The sequence below is a fragment of the Sarcophilus harrisii genome, chromosome 5 (genome assembly GCF_902635505.1).
Source record: "Sarcophilus harrisii chromosome 5, mSarHar1.11, whole genome shotgun sequence".
NCBI classification, from domain to species: Eukaryota; Metazoa; Chordata; class Mammalia; order Dasyuromorphia; family Dasyuridae; genus Sarcophilus; species Sarcophilus harrisii.
This window is the reverse complement of record NC_045430.1, coordinates 29,868,243-29,885,067: the sequence shown is the minus strand read 5'-3', so window position 1 is coordinate 29,885,067 and position 16,825 is coordinate 29,868,243. Positions and strand designations below refer to the sequence as shown.

At 36.5% G+C, this 16,825-nt stretch overlaps 2 protein-coding genes across 2 annotated transcripts in view; one reads left to right on the top strand and one right to left on the bottom strand.

Moving 5' to 3' along the window:
• Positions 1-4,959: 4,959 nt before the first annotated feature.
• SNRPF (small nuclear ribonucleoprotein polypeptide F) lies at positions 4,960-11,328 on the top strand. Its single transcript, XM_031938015.1, has 4 exons — positions 4,960-5,136; positions 7,656-7,781; positions 10,496-10,560; positions 11,188-11,328. The coding sequence occupies exons 1-4, from the start codon at positions 5,134-5,136 to the stop codon at positions 11,252-11,254; spliced, it is 261 nt and encodes an 86-aa protein (XP_031793875.1). The 5' UTR covers positions 4,960-5,133; the 3' UTR covers positions 11,255-11,328.
• Positions 11,329-11,573: 245 nt separating this feature from the next.
• Positions 11,574-16,825, bottom strand: part of CCDC38 (coiled-coil domain containing 38) — a 51,114-nt gene continuing 45,862 nt past the window's right edge. Inside the window, exons 17-18 of the mRNA XM_012550567.3 lie at positions 12,773-12,866; positions 11,574-12,340 (exon numbers count right to left, since the gene is read on the bottom strand). Coding sequence (XP_012406021.1) covers positions 12,227-12,340; positions 12,773-12,866 — 208 coding nt within the window. The 3' untranslated portion in view covers positions 11,574-12,226. The remainder of the gene's footprint in view (positions 12,341-12,772; positions 12,867-16,825) is intronic.

Here is a 16,825-nt window from a genome sequence, read left to right as displayed (position 1 = left end):
TAAGTTGAGTGGCTTAGATTTTCCAGGGAATTAGCTCTGTAGGTCCTCTTCAGAGGGTGGAACACAAGCAGGACAGGAGGGCAAAAAGACAGTGGGGATGATGTATGGTTAGGAATCCGAAACCAGGTATATGCAGGGATTCTCATGAGTGATGCCAGTATAATATTTGCTCTTGTTGCCAAATAGGTACAGCAGCCAAGGGCAATGGATAACAGAGTAGAATATGATCATTTGCAACATTCCCAAAGAAGATTGTGGAAGATTCTAAGTAATATTATCTTATGGATGTCCAGAAGTATGAAAAGAAACATGAATTTTCAGAAAGCTTGGTATAACAACTAAATAAGCCAGATTATCCCCCAAACATTTAAAGATTAAATTTAAGATTTTTATTTTAAAAAACTAAAACACTTTTCTCCATTGATCACTATAGGACTATACCATCTGATCATAAAACATCCCATGAGGAAAAAAAGAAAAAAAGAGGGGCAAGTTAGACCAGTTGTGACAGAATTTTGCCCATTTTGAGGGATCATCTTCACCTTATTCGAAGAGGGCGAACTAAAACATGAGAAAAAATAAGAACATTCTTTAAAATGGGGGAGAGGGGAAGAGGATTGAGAGGACAATAAATATTAATGCCCCTACTTTTTTTTTTTTTTTTTACCTCTCTGGGGCTGCATGATTTGGCAAACAAGAGTTTTCGACATGTACTCAAGAAACCTTATTTGAAATCAGTCTCAGGCACTTGCTAGCTTTGTGACCATGGGCAAGTCGATTATCCTCTCTTGCTCATTCATCTATAAAATAGGCATAACATCTAAGAAAAGTTACTAAATTATTCATATTCTTTAAAATTCTTCTAGAGATTATATTCCAGAATATGTTGTCAGCAAAAGACACATGTACAAAAAAATTCAATATTCCTTAAGAAAAACTTTATTGATTCCTTTTTATTTTATTTATTTTTTTTTTTTTACAATTTTCAGTTATTCTATCTCCCTCTAATGAGCCTTCCTTTATATTAAGAAAAAAAGTTAAAACCAAGCAATACAGGGACTATACCTGAGTGTTAACATTCTTTGTCCATAATCCCTACTACAAGGAAAGAGAAGGTGATTTCTGATCTGTTAGGGCAAAGATTAGTCATGACTCGTACTCAATCTGATTTCCTTAGCTGTTTTTTTTTTTCACTCTCTGACCATTTTTCTTTTCTTCAGAATTGTTCCAAATGTTACTTTATATATGAGACTTTTTCTAATACGCTCAGATGCTAATTTTTCCTCCCATTCCAAAAAGAATTTGCCTTATATTGTTTATATTTAAACTGTCTCTACTGATAGAATAAAAACTTTTTAAGAGATCTTTCATTTGTGTTCCATCTTTAGTACCTAGAACAATCCCTGGCATGTTACAGGTACTTAATAAATGCTTATTGATTGAAGAACCATTTCCTTGATGAGTCTTCTCATTCCCCAGACTAAAACAATTCCACTTCCTTCAACTGAAATGTCCATAGTCTCCAGTCCCATATTTTGGTTGCCTTCCTTTGGATAAGCTCTAGTTTGTCAATGAACTATATAAAGTGGGAGTGCCATTAACTAAGTACCACACTCCAGATATGCTTTGTATAAGGAAGAATATAGAAGGAATGTCCCTTTTGTCCTTTTAAACAAGCTTCCTCTCAAATATTACTTGACCATACCTAGAGTCTAGATTGATCACAGGTTGACTAACATGTCAATGGACTGGAGATGATATTTCTGGAGTAGAAAAACCTGGTTTGAATCCCAGCTTACTACCTTTATAATCTAGAATGATCTGTTACTTCACTGGACCTCATGTTCCTTCTCTGTAAAGTAATGAGCTCCAAGATCTCTCCAAGTTCTGGGGCTATCATCCAATGTTACTAAGATTATCTGCCTTGACCAGGCTGAGCAAGACTGGGGACCAAGTTCCTACCTTTTTCAAGAATCAGCCCAACTCTAACAACCATTCTTCCTTAGTTCCCTGTTATTAGTGTTTTCTCTCCCTAATCAAACTGCCAGGCACTCAATAGTCAGCTTCTGTCTTTTATTTTGTCTTTGTATTCTCAATATCTAGCAGTCTCTGGTACAGAGTAGGTACTCGATGATTACTGAATTAACTGAATATGGTGGAGTGAAAAGATTCCTGGATTTGTAATCAGAACATGTAAGTACAAATCTTGACTTTGCCATTTACTATCTGTATGAACCTGGACAAGACAATTCCTCTCCCTGGTCCTATTTTCTCAAATGTAAAATAAATCAAGAATCCAAGTGTTTATCAAACACTGGGGATACAAACTATGGCAAAACAAAACAAAACAAAACAAAACAAAAAAACAACTCCCCCCCCCCAAAACCAAAAAAACCACAACTCTCTGTATTCAAGCAGCTTATATATTTGAATGGTGAGGAACAATATTGCTACAAAACATACAAGTTATTGAGTAGATAGTGGATAATTTTAGAAGGATGGGGGGGGGAGGGGAATGATGAAAGGCTTCCTAAAAAAAGGAAGTCAGAAATTCTGAGAGATGGGATTGGAAACAGAAAACATTCAAGGCATGAAGACTAGTTAAATAGATCACATATGAAATCCTGTTTTTTTCTTAAAGTTCTTATTCTGGCTCCTTTCTGCCTTTCCAGTCTTACATCTTACACCCCTTTACAAATCAGACCCACATGCCATTCTATCTCCCAAGCACTCCATGACTTCCAAGCATTTTCACTGGCTCTCTCCCTCTCCCAACTCTTCCCCTCATCTCCAACTCTTGGCTTTCCCTGAGTTCCTTCAGTACCCTACTACAACCCCACGTGCTTACAAGAAATCATTCTCAATCTTCCTTAAATACTAATACCTCCAATCTGTTGATAATCTCAAATTTAATTTTATCTTTGTAGAGTTGCTTTAATGTTATCTCCCACATTGGGTTGTCAGCTCCTTGGGTAAGAGGAATTACTTTTTGCCTTCCTTTGTATCCCCATCACTTAGCACAAGTGCGTAGTAGAGAGCATGGGCTTAAGAAATGCCTGTTGAAAGTAGATTTCAGAAAATTCAGAAAGGCTTACAGGAACTGATGCTGAATAAAGTAAGGAAAACCAAGAGAACATCAGACTCAGTAAAAGCAAAAGTGATGCATGATGAACTTTAACAGACCTCGCTATTCTCAGAAATACAATGATCTAAGACAATTCGGAGACTCATCCAAATCCAGAGATAGAACTATGGAGATTGAATGAAGAGCAAAGCATACTATTTTCACTTTTTCTCATGGTTTTTCCCTTTTGTTCTGTTCTGACTCCTCTTTCCCAACATGACTAATGTGAAAATGTTTAATATGATTATACATGTATAACCTGTATCAGATTGCTTGTCTCAGGGATGGAAAAGGGGAATGAAGGAGTAAAATGAAAATCAAAATCTTATATTGAAAACTAAAAAAAAAAAATTAAAGAAAAGTCTGCTGACTTGTTCTCTTGAGTATAATTGTGCGGCATGTGGATGTAAATAAAAAGTGTAAGAAATCTGGAAAGGTAGATAGTCAGATTGAGTTTAAACTTCCAGAATTTATACAGAATATTGCAAAAGTCTTTATGCAGTTTTAAATGACCAAAACTTAAGCTGTTAACATCCAGGTGATCTGCACCTGGAGCTAATTGGGAACCACTGTGTCTACGTAAATTTTAAATGATGCAGGGGGGTAAGCAACTGGCCTCAAACGCATACTCTAGCCAAGTCCCTTAACCCGTTTGCCTCAATTTCCTCCCCTGTATAACGAGGGAAATAGTAGCACCCACTTCGAAGGGTTACGAGAATTTGATAATTTTGATTTATAGTTTAACAAATATTTATTTAGTTTTAGCTTAATAATTAATAATATTTATTTATTTATATTATTTATTTATTTTATATTTATTTATTTATATTATATATTCATTTATTTTATTTATATTTTATATTTATATATTTATATTTTTATATTTATATTTATATTTATAATATAAATATATTTATATTATATTTATTTATTTATATATTTATTTATATTATATAATTATTGTAACATATTACATTAATATATAATTAATTATATTAATTAGTATAACAAATCTATAATATAATTAATTATATATTAATATAATATATATAATATTATAATAAATAAAAAACAAATAACAAAAGTTTAATAAATAAAAGCAGCTAATATTCCAACAGCATATTACTTAACGTAAATATATTGCAACGCAATGCTATGTATTTGGGAACTTGATAGTGAAAGGCAGGCTGGTTCCAAGAAGTCTACATTCTCTTCCAGTTCCAAGCCGTGATTCTGTAACCACAGCACAAAAGCACGAAGAACGCGAGTCTGGATTTACACCTGGACGGGTCCTCAGAGGGTCAATCTCTCTTTTTTTTTTAATTGAGAAGGAATTCGAGGCTCAGACACCAAAAGTGGGGGCGGGGGCGGGGGCTCCTTCCCCGCCCCCCGAGGGCGCCCCACAATTCCGCGGTGGCCGAACAAGCAGGCCCCGGAGTCTCGATACCTACGGCCACCCAGAAGCCTCTTGTGGGGCACTGCCCCGTCCGCGGAGGCAGCGTCCGGTCAGCGGGGGCCGTTTCCACGACTAAGGTACAGAAAAAAAAAATAAATAAATAACGATAATCACGTCCCTTCAGGAGGGAAAGTTTTTTGGAACCCGCGCCAGGAGTTTGAGGAGAGCGTGAGGACCCGTCGGAAGCACGGAGGTTCTAACGGACCCGAGCGACTGTTGGACGCGTTCGGCGCAGGCGCGCCGAGCCCCCTGCGCGTGCGCAATGAGTAGCCCCCGCACGAGTCTCTCCCACCCCGCATCCAATCACCACCCACCTGCTTCCATCCAATCCGAGAGGCCCGGGAGGTGGAGAGCGGGGGAGGAGAGCAGTGACAAGGATCCGGGGTGAAGGGTGAGAGTTCACGCTCCCGGCTGGCGGCCATTTCTCCGCTTTCCGTACGATTGCCGGCGAGAGGGAGGAGGAGGAGGAGGCAGGGGCGACGGCGACTCACTTCACGTGGGGACAGGAGAATCGGCAGCGGCGGGCGGCCAGTGGCGCTCTTCGGTGGTCACCATGGTAAGAACGCGGCAGCGGGGGCGGCGGCGCCGGCGGCAGCGGCGGCCGTGGTAGCGGCGTGAAGAACGTCCGCACGGGTTCCCGCTTCCCGCCTTGCCCATTCATTTGCTCTGGGGGGCGGGAGCGGCCTCGTTCGGCCCTTTCTTCCTTGTTCCCCCTCCCCCCCCCCGATCTCGCGAGAAGAGCGCTAGCGAGGCTGTTATGTGCCCATTTCCTCGCCCACACTCCCCCGAACTCCGGTTGGTATCGCCCAAGTCCTCGGCTTTAGTGCCTCCTGGAAGCGGCCATTTCTAAGGATGGGCGGGGGGGGGGGGGAGGCGGAGCCAGGAGGAACTTTGTAGACTCGTGGGACTTTTCCCGGTGTCAGGGATTTCGCGGCTGCTTGATTGCGGGACGGTGCTGGCCTTGTGGGGCCGGAGTCGGAGGGATCCGAATGAGCCCATTCCCCTCGCTTCACACAGCCCTGGGGAACCCAGAGCAAGCCCTAGAGCTTGAGGGAGCCTCACTGACCGCATGGAACCGAGGCCTCCCACTGATTTAACTGAGGGGATTGGGGCTCTCTTAATGATGCTGTTTTACTGCAATTATCTGTAAATTTAAAAAATAATCCTCATATTCCCTATTCCAACGGCGCTCTTTATGTTATTTTTTATTTTTATATTATTTTTATTATCTTTATGTTATTTTAAACAAAGTTAAGCTTTGTCCAAACTGTTACAGTTTGCCATTTTACAAATAAAAGTTAATTTTGCGTTTTCCAAGCCTCTAGAGCCTCCCAGGATTCTCTGAATCATAATTGGAGAAGCACGATCTATTAGTCGGCCCTTGGCTGCCAATCTGTGCTCCCCCTAAACCCTTAAGAATCTTGATCCTAGTTTAGTCTTGGTCTCGGTGTCATCTTCCGAAAAAGACACATTTTCCTCTTTTGACTTTATTTTGGCTATTTTGTTTTTAGTTATACCTTCCTGCACTTAAATCCAATTCTCCTGATGTTAGGGTCCTCTTCCGGAAAGGGCAAACAATAACCCTTCCCCCCCCCAAAAAAAAAAAAAAATCAAGTGTAAATATCAATGGGAATTTTTCTTCACAAATGTCCTCCCATGCCTTGTGGCGGGCAGGTGACTGATGGTAGGTGTAAATTTAGCAACACGTAATAGGGACCCTACAATCGTCCCTGGTCGCCCCATTGTAGCTGTGGGATTTTTCAGTAATTAGAAGTGCCTGCTTTGTGCCAGGGGCTGTGCTGAGCACTGGACATACAAAAAGAGGCAAAGAGCACTCCTCACCCGCAAGCAGCATTTAGTCTCCACGTTGGTGTTCTGCTGTAAAATGATAGGGTGGACTTTCTGAGTTGTCATTCTAGTGGCTTGGAGAGGAGTGGGAATCTGGCTATTGACTAAACTAATGTCAATTTATCCATTTCAGCAAATCGAAAATTAAAGGAGTTTAATGTAGCAAGACTTGGCATAGTTTAAGTACTAGGAAATATGGATATAATATAAGGTAGTTTAGTAAAGAATGGGGAAGTGAACTCCGTTTATCTGTCAAATAAAAGTATTGGGCTAAATGAATTCTGATCTTACTTCTATTACTTGAGATCCCATGAAAGCTATCTTAAAAAAAAATAGCTTTTTATTTTCAAAGTACATGCAATGATTGTTAATGCTGTAAAGTTACCCATGCGTATAACCTGTAAATAAAAGGCTATTAAATAAATAAATAAATAAAGTATATGCAATGATAGTTTTCAACATTCACCTTTGTATAACCTTGTGTTCCAAATTTTCTCCCTCCTTTCCCTCCTCCCTTCCCCAAGACAGCAAGTAATCCAATGTAGAATAAACATGTGCAGTTCTTCTAAGCATATTTCCACATTTATCATGCTGCACAAGAAGTATCAGATCAAAAAGAAAAAAAGTAATTAGAAAAAACCAAGCAAACAACAACAAAGTTGAAAACACTATGTTGTAATGAGATGATTTAGACCATTTTTTAATGATCTTGTGGTAAAGAGAGCCATCTATACCCAGAGAGATAACTGTGAAAACTGAATGTGGATCACAACATAGCATTTTCACTTTTGTTGTTTGCTTGCATTTTGTTTTCTTTCTCATTTTTTTCTTTTTGATCTGATTTTTCTTATGCAGCAAGATAATAGTGTAAATATGTATACATATATTGGATTTAACATTTTTAACGTGTTTAACATAAACTGGATTACCTATCCTCTGAGGGGGGGGGGGGGGTGGAACACAAGGTTTTGCAAAGGTTAATGTTTAAAAATTATCCATGTATATGTTTTGAAAATAAAAAGCTGTAATAAAAAAGAAAATACTATGTTGTGATTCAAATTCAGTCTCGTAGTCATCACTATGGATATAGATGGCTCTTTCCATCACATATCTCTTGGAATTGTAGGCCAGAGGCTTTAATCTCCTCCATGAAAGCTATCTTAAAGGCTTTTTCTTAACTGATGTATTCCTTTCAATACCTCATTCAAACTATTGTTCTTTGTACAGAGTTTACCCCTCAATCCCAAACCTTTCCTGAATGGACTGACAGGGAAACCAGTGATGGTGAAGCTTAAGTGGGGAATGGAGTACAAAGGTTACCTCGTCTCTGTGGATGGCTACATGAACATGCAAGTAAGCTAAAGTCCAGCAGAGTGTGGGTCACTTTACTTACTCTCTGGGAGTTGGGGCATTGTCCATGATTGCTGTGGAAAGTAACCATCATTTTAATAAGTGAAGCCTTAATTCCTCTCTTTGTAAGTTTCAGGCTTCAAAGGCTTAATTTACTTAGAGGGCAAACAGGTGGTACAGTAAAGACCTGAGTTCAAATTTAACCTCAGACACTTGCTAGTTGTGTGATTCTGAGCACCTTCTGCCTTCCTCAAGTTTCCTCATCTATAAATTGTGCTGTAGAAGGGAATGGCAACTCACTCCAGTATCTTTGCCAATAAAACTCCAAAAGGGGTCATGAAAAGTTGGGCACAATTGAACAATACCAGAGAGGGGCAACTTGAGATATAACATTGGCTGGGCATGTTGGTAGTAAAGCTGTGATTTACTTAGTCACTGGGGGCCCTCTCACTGCCCTTTGAATTACTTCATATTTTGACTTTTCTCTGACCTAAATGTTCTCATTTAGCATTTGTTTTTGACTGAATGAACAAGTCATCTGTAACATTAAAAGGATTGACTTAAGAAGAAAATAAAAAATTATTGTCAGGAAAATAAATTCAAAATTTGAATGTATTGTGGAAAATTTAACCTAATGTTTCATGAATTTTTCAGTTTAAATGTGATGATTTCTAAAGAATGTAACTGGAGACAGATTTATCACAACTATTTCTTTAGAATATTGTTTTAGTAAAAATACAATTGAAATGTATTAGCTGTTAAAAAAAAAAAAAGCATGTTTTTCTTAAAGGAGCATGTGATTAAATCTTCAAGAAAAAATTTATTTTCTGTATTTAAAAACATTTTTTCTGAGAAAAGCCCCATCCTTCATCAGACTACCAAAAGAACCCATGTCACACCCAGACACCCTACTCCTCCAAAAGATTAACCCTTACCTTAGTTATTGACTGTTCTCTATCCTTTAGAAGATGAGCCTCTCTGAATTAGGTAAAGCTTATGCTCCACCTGCTATCACAAAGACCACTTCCATCTCATTTGGACTTGCCAGTGTGTGTATTCTGCTCTGAAACTTTGGAGAGTCTAGTTGTGAGGCATCACAGTACAATTTTAGTAGTGGGTTTAGGACTAATACAAACAAATGGTAGGCCATTTTCCTCATCTCTTATCACAAACTGGTATAGGTCATTATGAAAGATAGTTCTGGGAAACAGTGAGCAGTGACCTCCACTACAAACCACCTAGGTTTCTCACCTCCATCACTTCTGCTAAAAAGAACATAGACTGCAGCTGTGCACACCAGGATGCCAGTGGCAAGGTTTTTTACAACTCTTAGCTAGATCATTCATGGATGAGGAACGACTGGCTCATGGACCATGTATGGCCATCAAAATCATTTGCTCTGGTTCTGCCAAGGCAACTCTGCAATGATGAGCAGAAAGCTAAATACAACAGTCTCCTTCTACTTCAGGTTTTAAGTTTTGATAATTTTGTGTGCCCTGCAAATGTTATATCCAAATGGCCCTTGGCAGAATAAGGGTTTCCCCATCCCTGAGCTAGATAATGCCAGAAAAGAAAAATGTTTCTTTCCCAAGTAACTGTTTCATCCAGTCGGCAGAATGGATTCTGTTAGTTTTACTTCCATTTATAAAATAGTGGCAATTTTGAAAATTAAAAAATAATTAAAAAAAAAAAAACTATGGATTTTGAGGTAAAAATAAGTATAATTACCTCTACAGTAAGTTGTGAAAAACAGACTTGTAGATGTCTAATACATAGAAAATACTATTTCCCTTGCCCAATCAATCACATTCCCACCCCTTCCTCCAGATGATAAGATTGTTTTCCATGGATGGCACTAATCTAATACCTGATGGGAAAAATCCACCAATCCTTGCCTTTTCTGTTTTTTCACTTTGTGGAAAATAGTTCAATTCTATTTCAGACAATTTTTTTTTCACATTGAATTCAGTAAACATTTATTGAATGTGGCATCTCTGTGGCAAGACACTGTACTAATGTCTGTGAATACAAAGACCAAAAAAACGCACAGGCCTTTACCCTCACAGAGTTTGCATGCTACTGATCCTTATTGTTTTTAACTACTTTGCTCTTTTCCATTCTTTCTTTGAGCTTTTTTCCATTTAACAGAACAGTTTTCTTTTTCATTTGCTTTGTTCCATTTGTGAGCCAAAGAATAATAATGGGAATCATGGCCAGTGAAAAAGTTAAGGGAGCAATACATTTGAATTCAAGAAAAGGAAAGCTAACCACTTTTTTTTTTTTTTTAAATTAGCCATTCCCTGTCTTCCAGTCTTCCCTAGTATCTCCATAAAAATCTCAATCTGTTTTGTCTCTGTGGCATGATAAACTATTAACTTCACAACAAATGATTTACAAAGGAACTTTTGTATCACAGCCTATTTTAAGTTGTTTTCTATGCTTGAATTTTTAGTCTGCCAGAAATAGAAAATTATATCAAAGCAAACATTTTGAAGTGAACTATGTAACAGTTTTGCATATCAGTTGTTTGGCTGAGCAGATATAATAATAAAACTGAATTGTTTTTAATGTTGAACATTTTGTTTTTAATCATTTGTGGATAGATATGTTTTATTACTGTAGAACGGCTTCAGTATATTCTTCCAGATTTAGTTGGTTTTTATACAATTTTTCCCCTCATTCAGTTTTGCTAAATCATATTTCTTTTTATTTAAAAGCTTGCAAATACAGAAGAATACATTGATGGGGCATTGTCTGGACACCTTGGTGAAGTTTTAATAAGGTAATTCTGTCAGAGAAACATTGTGCATAGAATACAGAAATGTATTGATACAAACTAAGTGATGTTTCACTTAATTTTTTTAATAGCATTAACTGTTTAACAGTATCCTACATACAGGAAATGCATTTTGCTATGTTAGTAGTCAAATAAAGGATTTAAATTCTTTAATGTTCATTTTCAAGATTTTCCTTTTGTTGAAATTAAACAGTCTGGGTTTTAGCTGAATACCTATTTCAATATTCATAAATTATAAGAGCTTTGGCTAGCAAACAGAAGTTGAGAAAATTAAGTTGTACCAGGTAATTTGTTTTCAATAGAATGTAGTTTATTATCTTTTCCACATTTCATTCCCCTACTTTTCTCATGAATATTTAGCAAATGTGTCTGTTTTCTTCACAGCAGAGCATAGTTGCCATATTAATTATACAATGAAAATGAGTGCCATATCCCTATACTTAATAGCCTCAGCCTGAAAACACTTTAGAAATACTAAAAAGGCATTCCATACTTAACATTCTGAATTGTATGATCTAAAAATACAGTATAAAACTAATTTACAGCCACCACGGTAAATGCTGTGACTTTTTCCTATTTGGAGCAACAAAATAATTCTAGTTCTATTTGCAGGTGCAATAATGTCCTTTACATCAGAGGTGTCGAAGAAGAGGAAGAAGATGGGGAAATGAGAGAATAGTGTCTTTTCTGGGGTAGGGTAGGGTGGGGATTTCTTTTGTATATTTCTAGAAATAAAGATTTGTTTGTTTTTCAGTTTGTATTGGTCTATAGGTCCATAACTTGTTCTCCATGAACTTTTGTGAGTAGAAGGAATTTTCATTTGTTCAAATTCAGAACAAAAACTCCAAACTTAGGAAACAGGTGGTTTGTAGAGCTAATAGTAGAAGACAAACTGCCTTCTCTTCAAGATGCAGCTAGATATTTTCCATGTTCTGAGGATGGGGGGGGGGAGGGGAGAGATTGACATGGCCCCTTGGGAGAATTTTTGTAAAGATAAAATATTTGTGATTTCAGGAAGGGAAGTTGTAATTATGCAGTTGTTTTCTTTTAATTTTGACTTTGGAAGTGTTTCTTTTGATTTTATATTTAAAAGTCTATGTATTTCTCAACATTTTTGCTTAAAAAGTTGCTTAATTGTGTAATCAAAGTAATCTAAAATATATGCATATATCTTAATAGTTCTTGGCCAAACTGAGTATAGGGTCAGGGTATCTTCAGAAAACAATGCTTTTGTTTAAATTTCTGTCCTCAAGACCTTTGTTTTACTTAGCTGAAGGAATTAAATGCATCCAAAAGGCTTATTCCTTCAGAACCAAGCCCACTTTGCATACTATTTGTGATTATAATCAGGAAGATCTCAGTGAAGCAAACCACTAGCCTTTTAGAAATAAATACTTTTCCTGTTTTTTTTTTTTTTTTTTTTTTTTTTTTAAATCCCCATCCTCTAAAGAAAATGTTACAAAAATAATTAAAAGGTTCTGGAAAGATTTGGTTTACTGGTATTTGGAGATACAACTCTGAATGACATTCATTCTTTAAAATAAAAATTCTGTTACTTTAAAAAAACAACTTAAAACTTGACAAAAATAAATAAATAAATAATTTTCAGGCTTTTGCCTGAAAATTGAGGTATATGTCTGGTTGATTTTGTTCAAGTAAAAAAAAACTGTTCCTCCAGTAATTTTGACTTTGTGTCATCCACAAAGAGTATTTCTTGTTTGATATCCGATAGAGGTTGTGAACGAAAAACAAGTCTCCTTCCCATCTGCAGCAAAGGAAAAAAAGTTAATTTTTCTGTTCATTCTTGTTTAATATAAAATGACTTTAGTGATTCCAAAAACATTGCCATTCTAAAAAACAGACTTAAAATGTTAATCCCCCAAATCGTAAAGTGTTTTGGCTACTTTACCATAGGTATATGAGGGCACAAACATATTTAAAAATAAATTAATTTGTTCATTTTGAGTTACAAATTCTCTCCCCCAAATATAGAATGCTATATTGGCTCAATTTTCATGTATGTGCTACCAAAAGGAGCTGTTAGATAAGTATTTTGCCTATTTTTCAGATTATGCCTCAAAGCTTCAGTTGCCTTCAATATTTGCTGAAGTTTATAAAGCTAGTAAATAGTAAAGCTAGGATACAAGATTTTTCTTCTGATTGGTGAAAAACAGCAATGAGTTAACAAAATACAAACCTTTTTCTTTGGTTGTGATACTGCTCTTTCTAGGGCAATTCTTATTTTTTCTTCCTGGGATCTCTGCTTTTCTTTTAATTTCTCCTCACGAAGTCTGTTGTAAGAGGGGGAAAAAGTTCTTTAACTATAAATGCTGTAAGAACACTTAGAAGACTGTTTAGAATAAATTCCGTTTCTGTTATATTAGGGAGATGTTGCTTTTCAACATTTGGAAAAGCTTCAGATTTACCTTTTACCCAGACTATAAAAGTATTCCCACAGAATGAGAGCAGATAATGAGAACCCCATGTACTTATGGGAGTGTGGCTAAGCAAGTTGTGGCATGTGTATTTTGAAAGCTTGTAACAAAAATGGCAGATAATAACAAATCCAGGAATACCTGAAGTGGTGTAGGATGAAGCATAAAATACTGGCTATGACTATTTAAAAGATTAACAATTTCCTAAAATCAATCCACGTACATTTTAGTAAGTGCCTACTGCAGGGTTGGGAATACAAAGGACAGCAACATTCTGATCCCAGGGTGTTTGCATTAAAGATCATACCCTATCTGGATATAACATATGTAAAACATAAGTATGTGGGTGTGTGCATATACCTATATTTTATATACACACACACATATATGTATATTTTTTTGGAATCTTGGACATTTCAAAATAAAGAATCTTTTTTGGTTGTGCAGGTGCTTCTTCATGACTTCTTTTGAGAGCTTTTTGGGTAAAGTTCCTGCAGTGGTTTGCCCCTTGCTTCTCCAGATTGTTTTACAGGTGAAACTGAGGTAAACGGGGTTAAGTGACTTGCTCAGGGTCACACAGCTAGTAAGTGACTCCAGATTTGGTACAATCTACAGGGCTACCTAATTGCTTTCTTCAAAAGGGGTCATAGCCACAGCCAACTAGGAAAAACAAGTTCTGGTTTGTGGCTATTTTATCTTGTATGTCTGGCTTTGTCAGGTTTATTGGGATTGATGCTACTGATGCTCTCTGATATCACCTCTCTCAAAGATAGGGAGACTTAAGTTATCTGCTGTTTAGTGAGGTATAGGCGCAGACAGAGGCATTAAGCAATCGCTGTGAGGTATGAGCAAAAATCAGCAGGATTATAAAGAAGCTTCCCCATCACAAAGCAAGCTGTGGTATAAGTGTCTAAGATTCCAAGAAATACATGTGTGTGTATTTAAAATATGGCCAGCAGGGATAGAAGGATTAGATGAGAAGAAGAAAAAAAGGGTTAAGATAGAAAGAAATGGGTATATTAGAAAGGGTAAGGATAAAAAAAAAGGTAAGGAGTCATTAGAAATAGATTTCTACTCGAGATCATTCCAATTTTCTTAGACCTTACTTCCCAGGGTGCACTCTGAACCAGTGATGATAATCTGGCAGTGTCATTGATGAGGGTCAGGAAAGGTATTAAAACTTCAAAAGGTAAGTTGCAAGGTGCACGTGATGAAATTACAATGGCGTTCTCTTTGCCAAAAGGTACCTTTTAAATTTTGCAACATGCTTTGGAAGGAGTCCACTTGTATAGCTCAAAGGGAGAATGGGGGAGATAAAAGCAGGATCTTGGGAATAGCAAGAATGTGTACTGAAATGGTGGGACTGTCTTAAAGATACTAAGAAGACAGTCTGGGAAAGCCTTGGTTCTTAAAACATGCTAAGCAGTTTAGGAGAACTTTTGTGTATAATAGCAGAATGGGCTTCTTTTTAGCAACTCCTGACAAGGAAAGAGAAGAAGCTGGTTTCAGAGTTCACACCACCATGAACAAGACATTCCATCTCACTTCTGAACATTTCCCCATCCTGTCCCCTTTAAAAATATACTCTTCAGATGGGCTGCTACATGGACATTAGACCCAGAAAAGAAACTTCTAGCCATCAGTCCTTGGCACTATCACATGAAATCAAAATTATCAGTATCAGAAATAGACACAATTTTATTAATGGAAGTGATACCAAAGAAAATTCAATACCCTCTACCTTTGAGTCAATGGGCCTTATCCTCAGACCTACAGCTGAAAACACGTGTATTGTCTTTCTTAATATGACCTGACTTGAAAATAGGCATTTTTTTTCTTTGAATTCCTAATGCTTAATATACAGTTACTGATTAAATATTTTCATTCATTCAGCAGCATGCAAACTATACTGTATGAAAATGCATAATAAGAATTATCCTATGTATTCGTCTTGAGGACTCCATTTAAGAATCTTTGTAGATTTCATGATTAAACCAGAGAAATGACAAGATCTGCAGAGTGTTAACATCCAACATTCTATGAAGCAAGATAAGCTGGAGGTGGTCAAACAGAAGATGGAACGATTCAACTTAAATATTTAGGGTTTCAGTGGACTTAAATGGACAGGAATGGGTGAATTTAATTGAGTGATCACTACATATATTACTAGGGGTAAGAATCTTAGAAATGAAGCAGCCCTTGTAGTCAGTAAAAGGGTGAGAAAAGCAATACTGGGGTATAAACAAAAATGATCAAATGAGATCTGTTCAGATCCAAAGCAAGCTGATCAGTTTCACAGACTTATATGATTATCTATTCATGCAAGTTTATGCATCAAGAATATTGCCAAAGAGGCTAAAGTTGATTAGTTCCAAGACGATTTACAACATTCAGAAGTAACACCAAAAAAAAAAGTCACAAAGGGGATTGGAATGCTAAAGTAGGAAATCAAAAGGTAATTGGAACAACCACCAAATTGGAATATAAAATGAATCAGGACACAGTTTTGTCAAGATAATTCCTCATTAGTCATAGCAAACTTTTAAATAATATTTTAATTTTTTCCAATTACATGTAAAAACAATTTTAAACATTTCTTTATAAAAGTTTTAAGGTCCAAATTCTCTCTCTCTCCATAGTTCCTCCTTCCTTCTCTTTGAGGTGACAAGCAATTTCATATAAGTTATACATTTGCAATTATGCAAAACGTTAATCATGTTGGGAAGTAAAACAGACCAAAATGAAAAAAAAAAAAAATAAAGGATGTTAAAAAAAAAAAATAGTATACGTTGATCTGTGTTTAGGCTCCATTAGTTCTTTCTCTGGAAGGAGATAGCATTTTTCATCATAAAATCACATTCAGAGTTTTCTTGGATCTTTATATTGTTGAGAATAACCAAGTCATTTATAGTTGATCATTGCTATAATATTGTTACTGTGTACAGTATTCTGGTTCTGTTCACTTTGGTTCTCTAATAATGGTTCTCTAGTTCACATATATATGTAATACTTGGTATGGTGATGTATTGGTTCTCTAAGTTAACACATAATCAGTATGCTGTAATGATGTAATTACAATAAGGTATAGAAAGGCTAAGAAGGACTGGAAGATAGACATTCTGTCTTTGACCATCCTTGTGATGGCTGTCCTGCTTCCTGCACTCTTCAGCGAAGATCAAGGCTGGTCCAAAGGACCTCCAGAAAGCTAACTCATACATTACATTGTGGTTTTTCCTTGTAAGCCTTTCCAGGTTTTCTTGAAAGCAACCTACTCATCATTTCTTATACCATAATAGTCATATGCCACAACTTGTTTAGCTATTTCCCAATTGATGAGCAACCCTTCAATTTCCAATTCTTTGCCACTACAAAAAGGGCTATTATAAACATTTTCTTACAAGTAGGTCCTATTCCTTTTATTTTTTTTTTTTTTAATATCTTCAGCTCATAGACCTAGTAGTGGTGTTGTATCAATTCACAACCCCAACAATGCACTAGTATCCCAATTTTTCCACTTCCCTTTCATCATTTGTCATTTTCTTTTTCTGCCACATTAGCCAATCTGACAGATGGGAAATGATTATATCAAAATTGTTTTAATTTGTATTTCTCTACTCAATAGTGACTTAAAGATTTTTTTTTACATGATTATAGATAACTTTGATTTCTTCATCTAAAAACTGCCTGTTCATATCTTTTAACAATTTATCAACTGAGGAATAACTTGAATTCTTATAAATTTGATTCAGTTCTCTATAAATTTGTGAAATAAGGTCATCTTGCTGTAAAAAATTCTCCCACCCACCTCAGGCTTT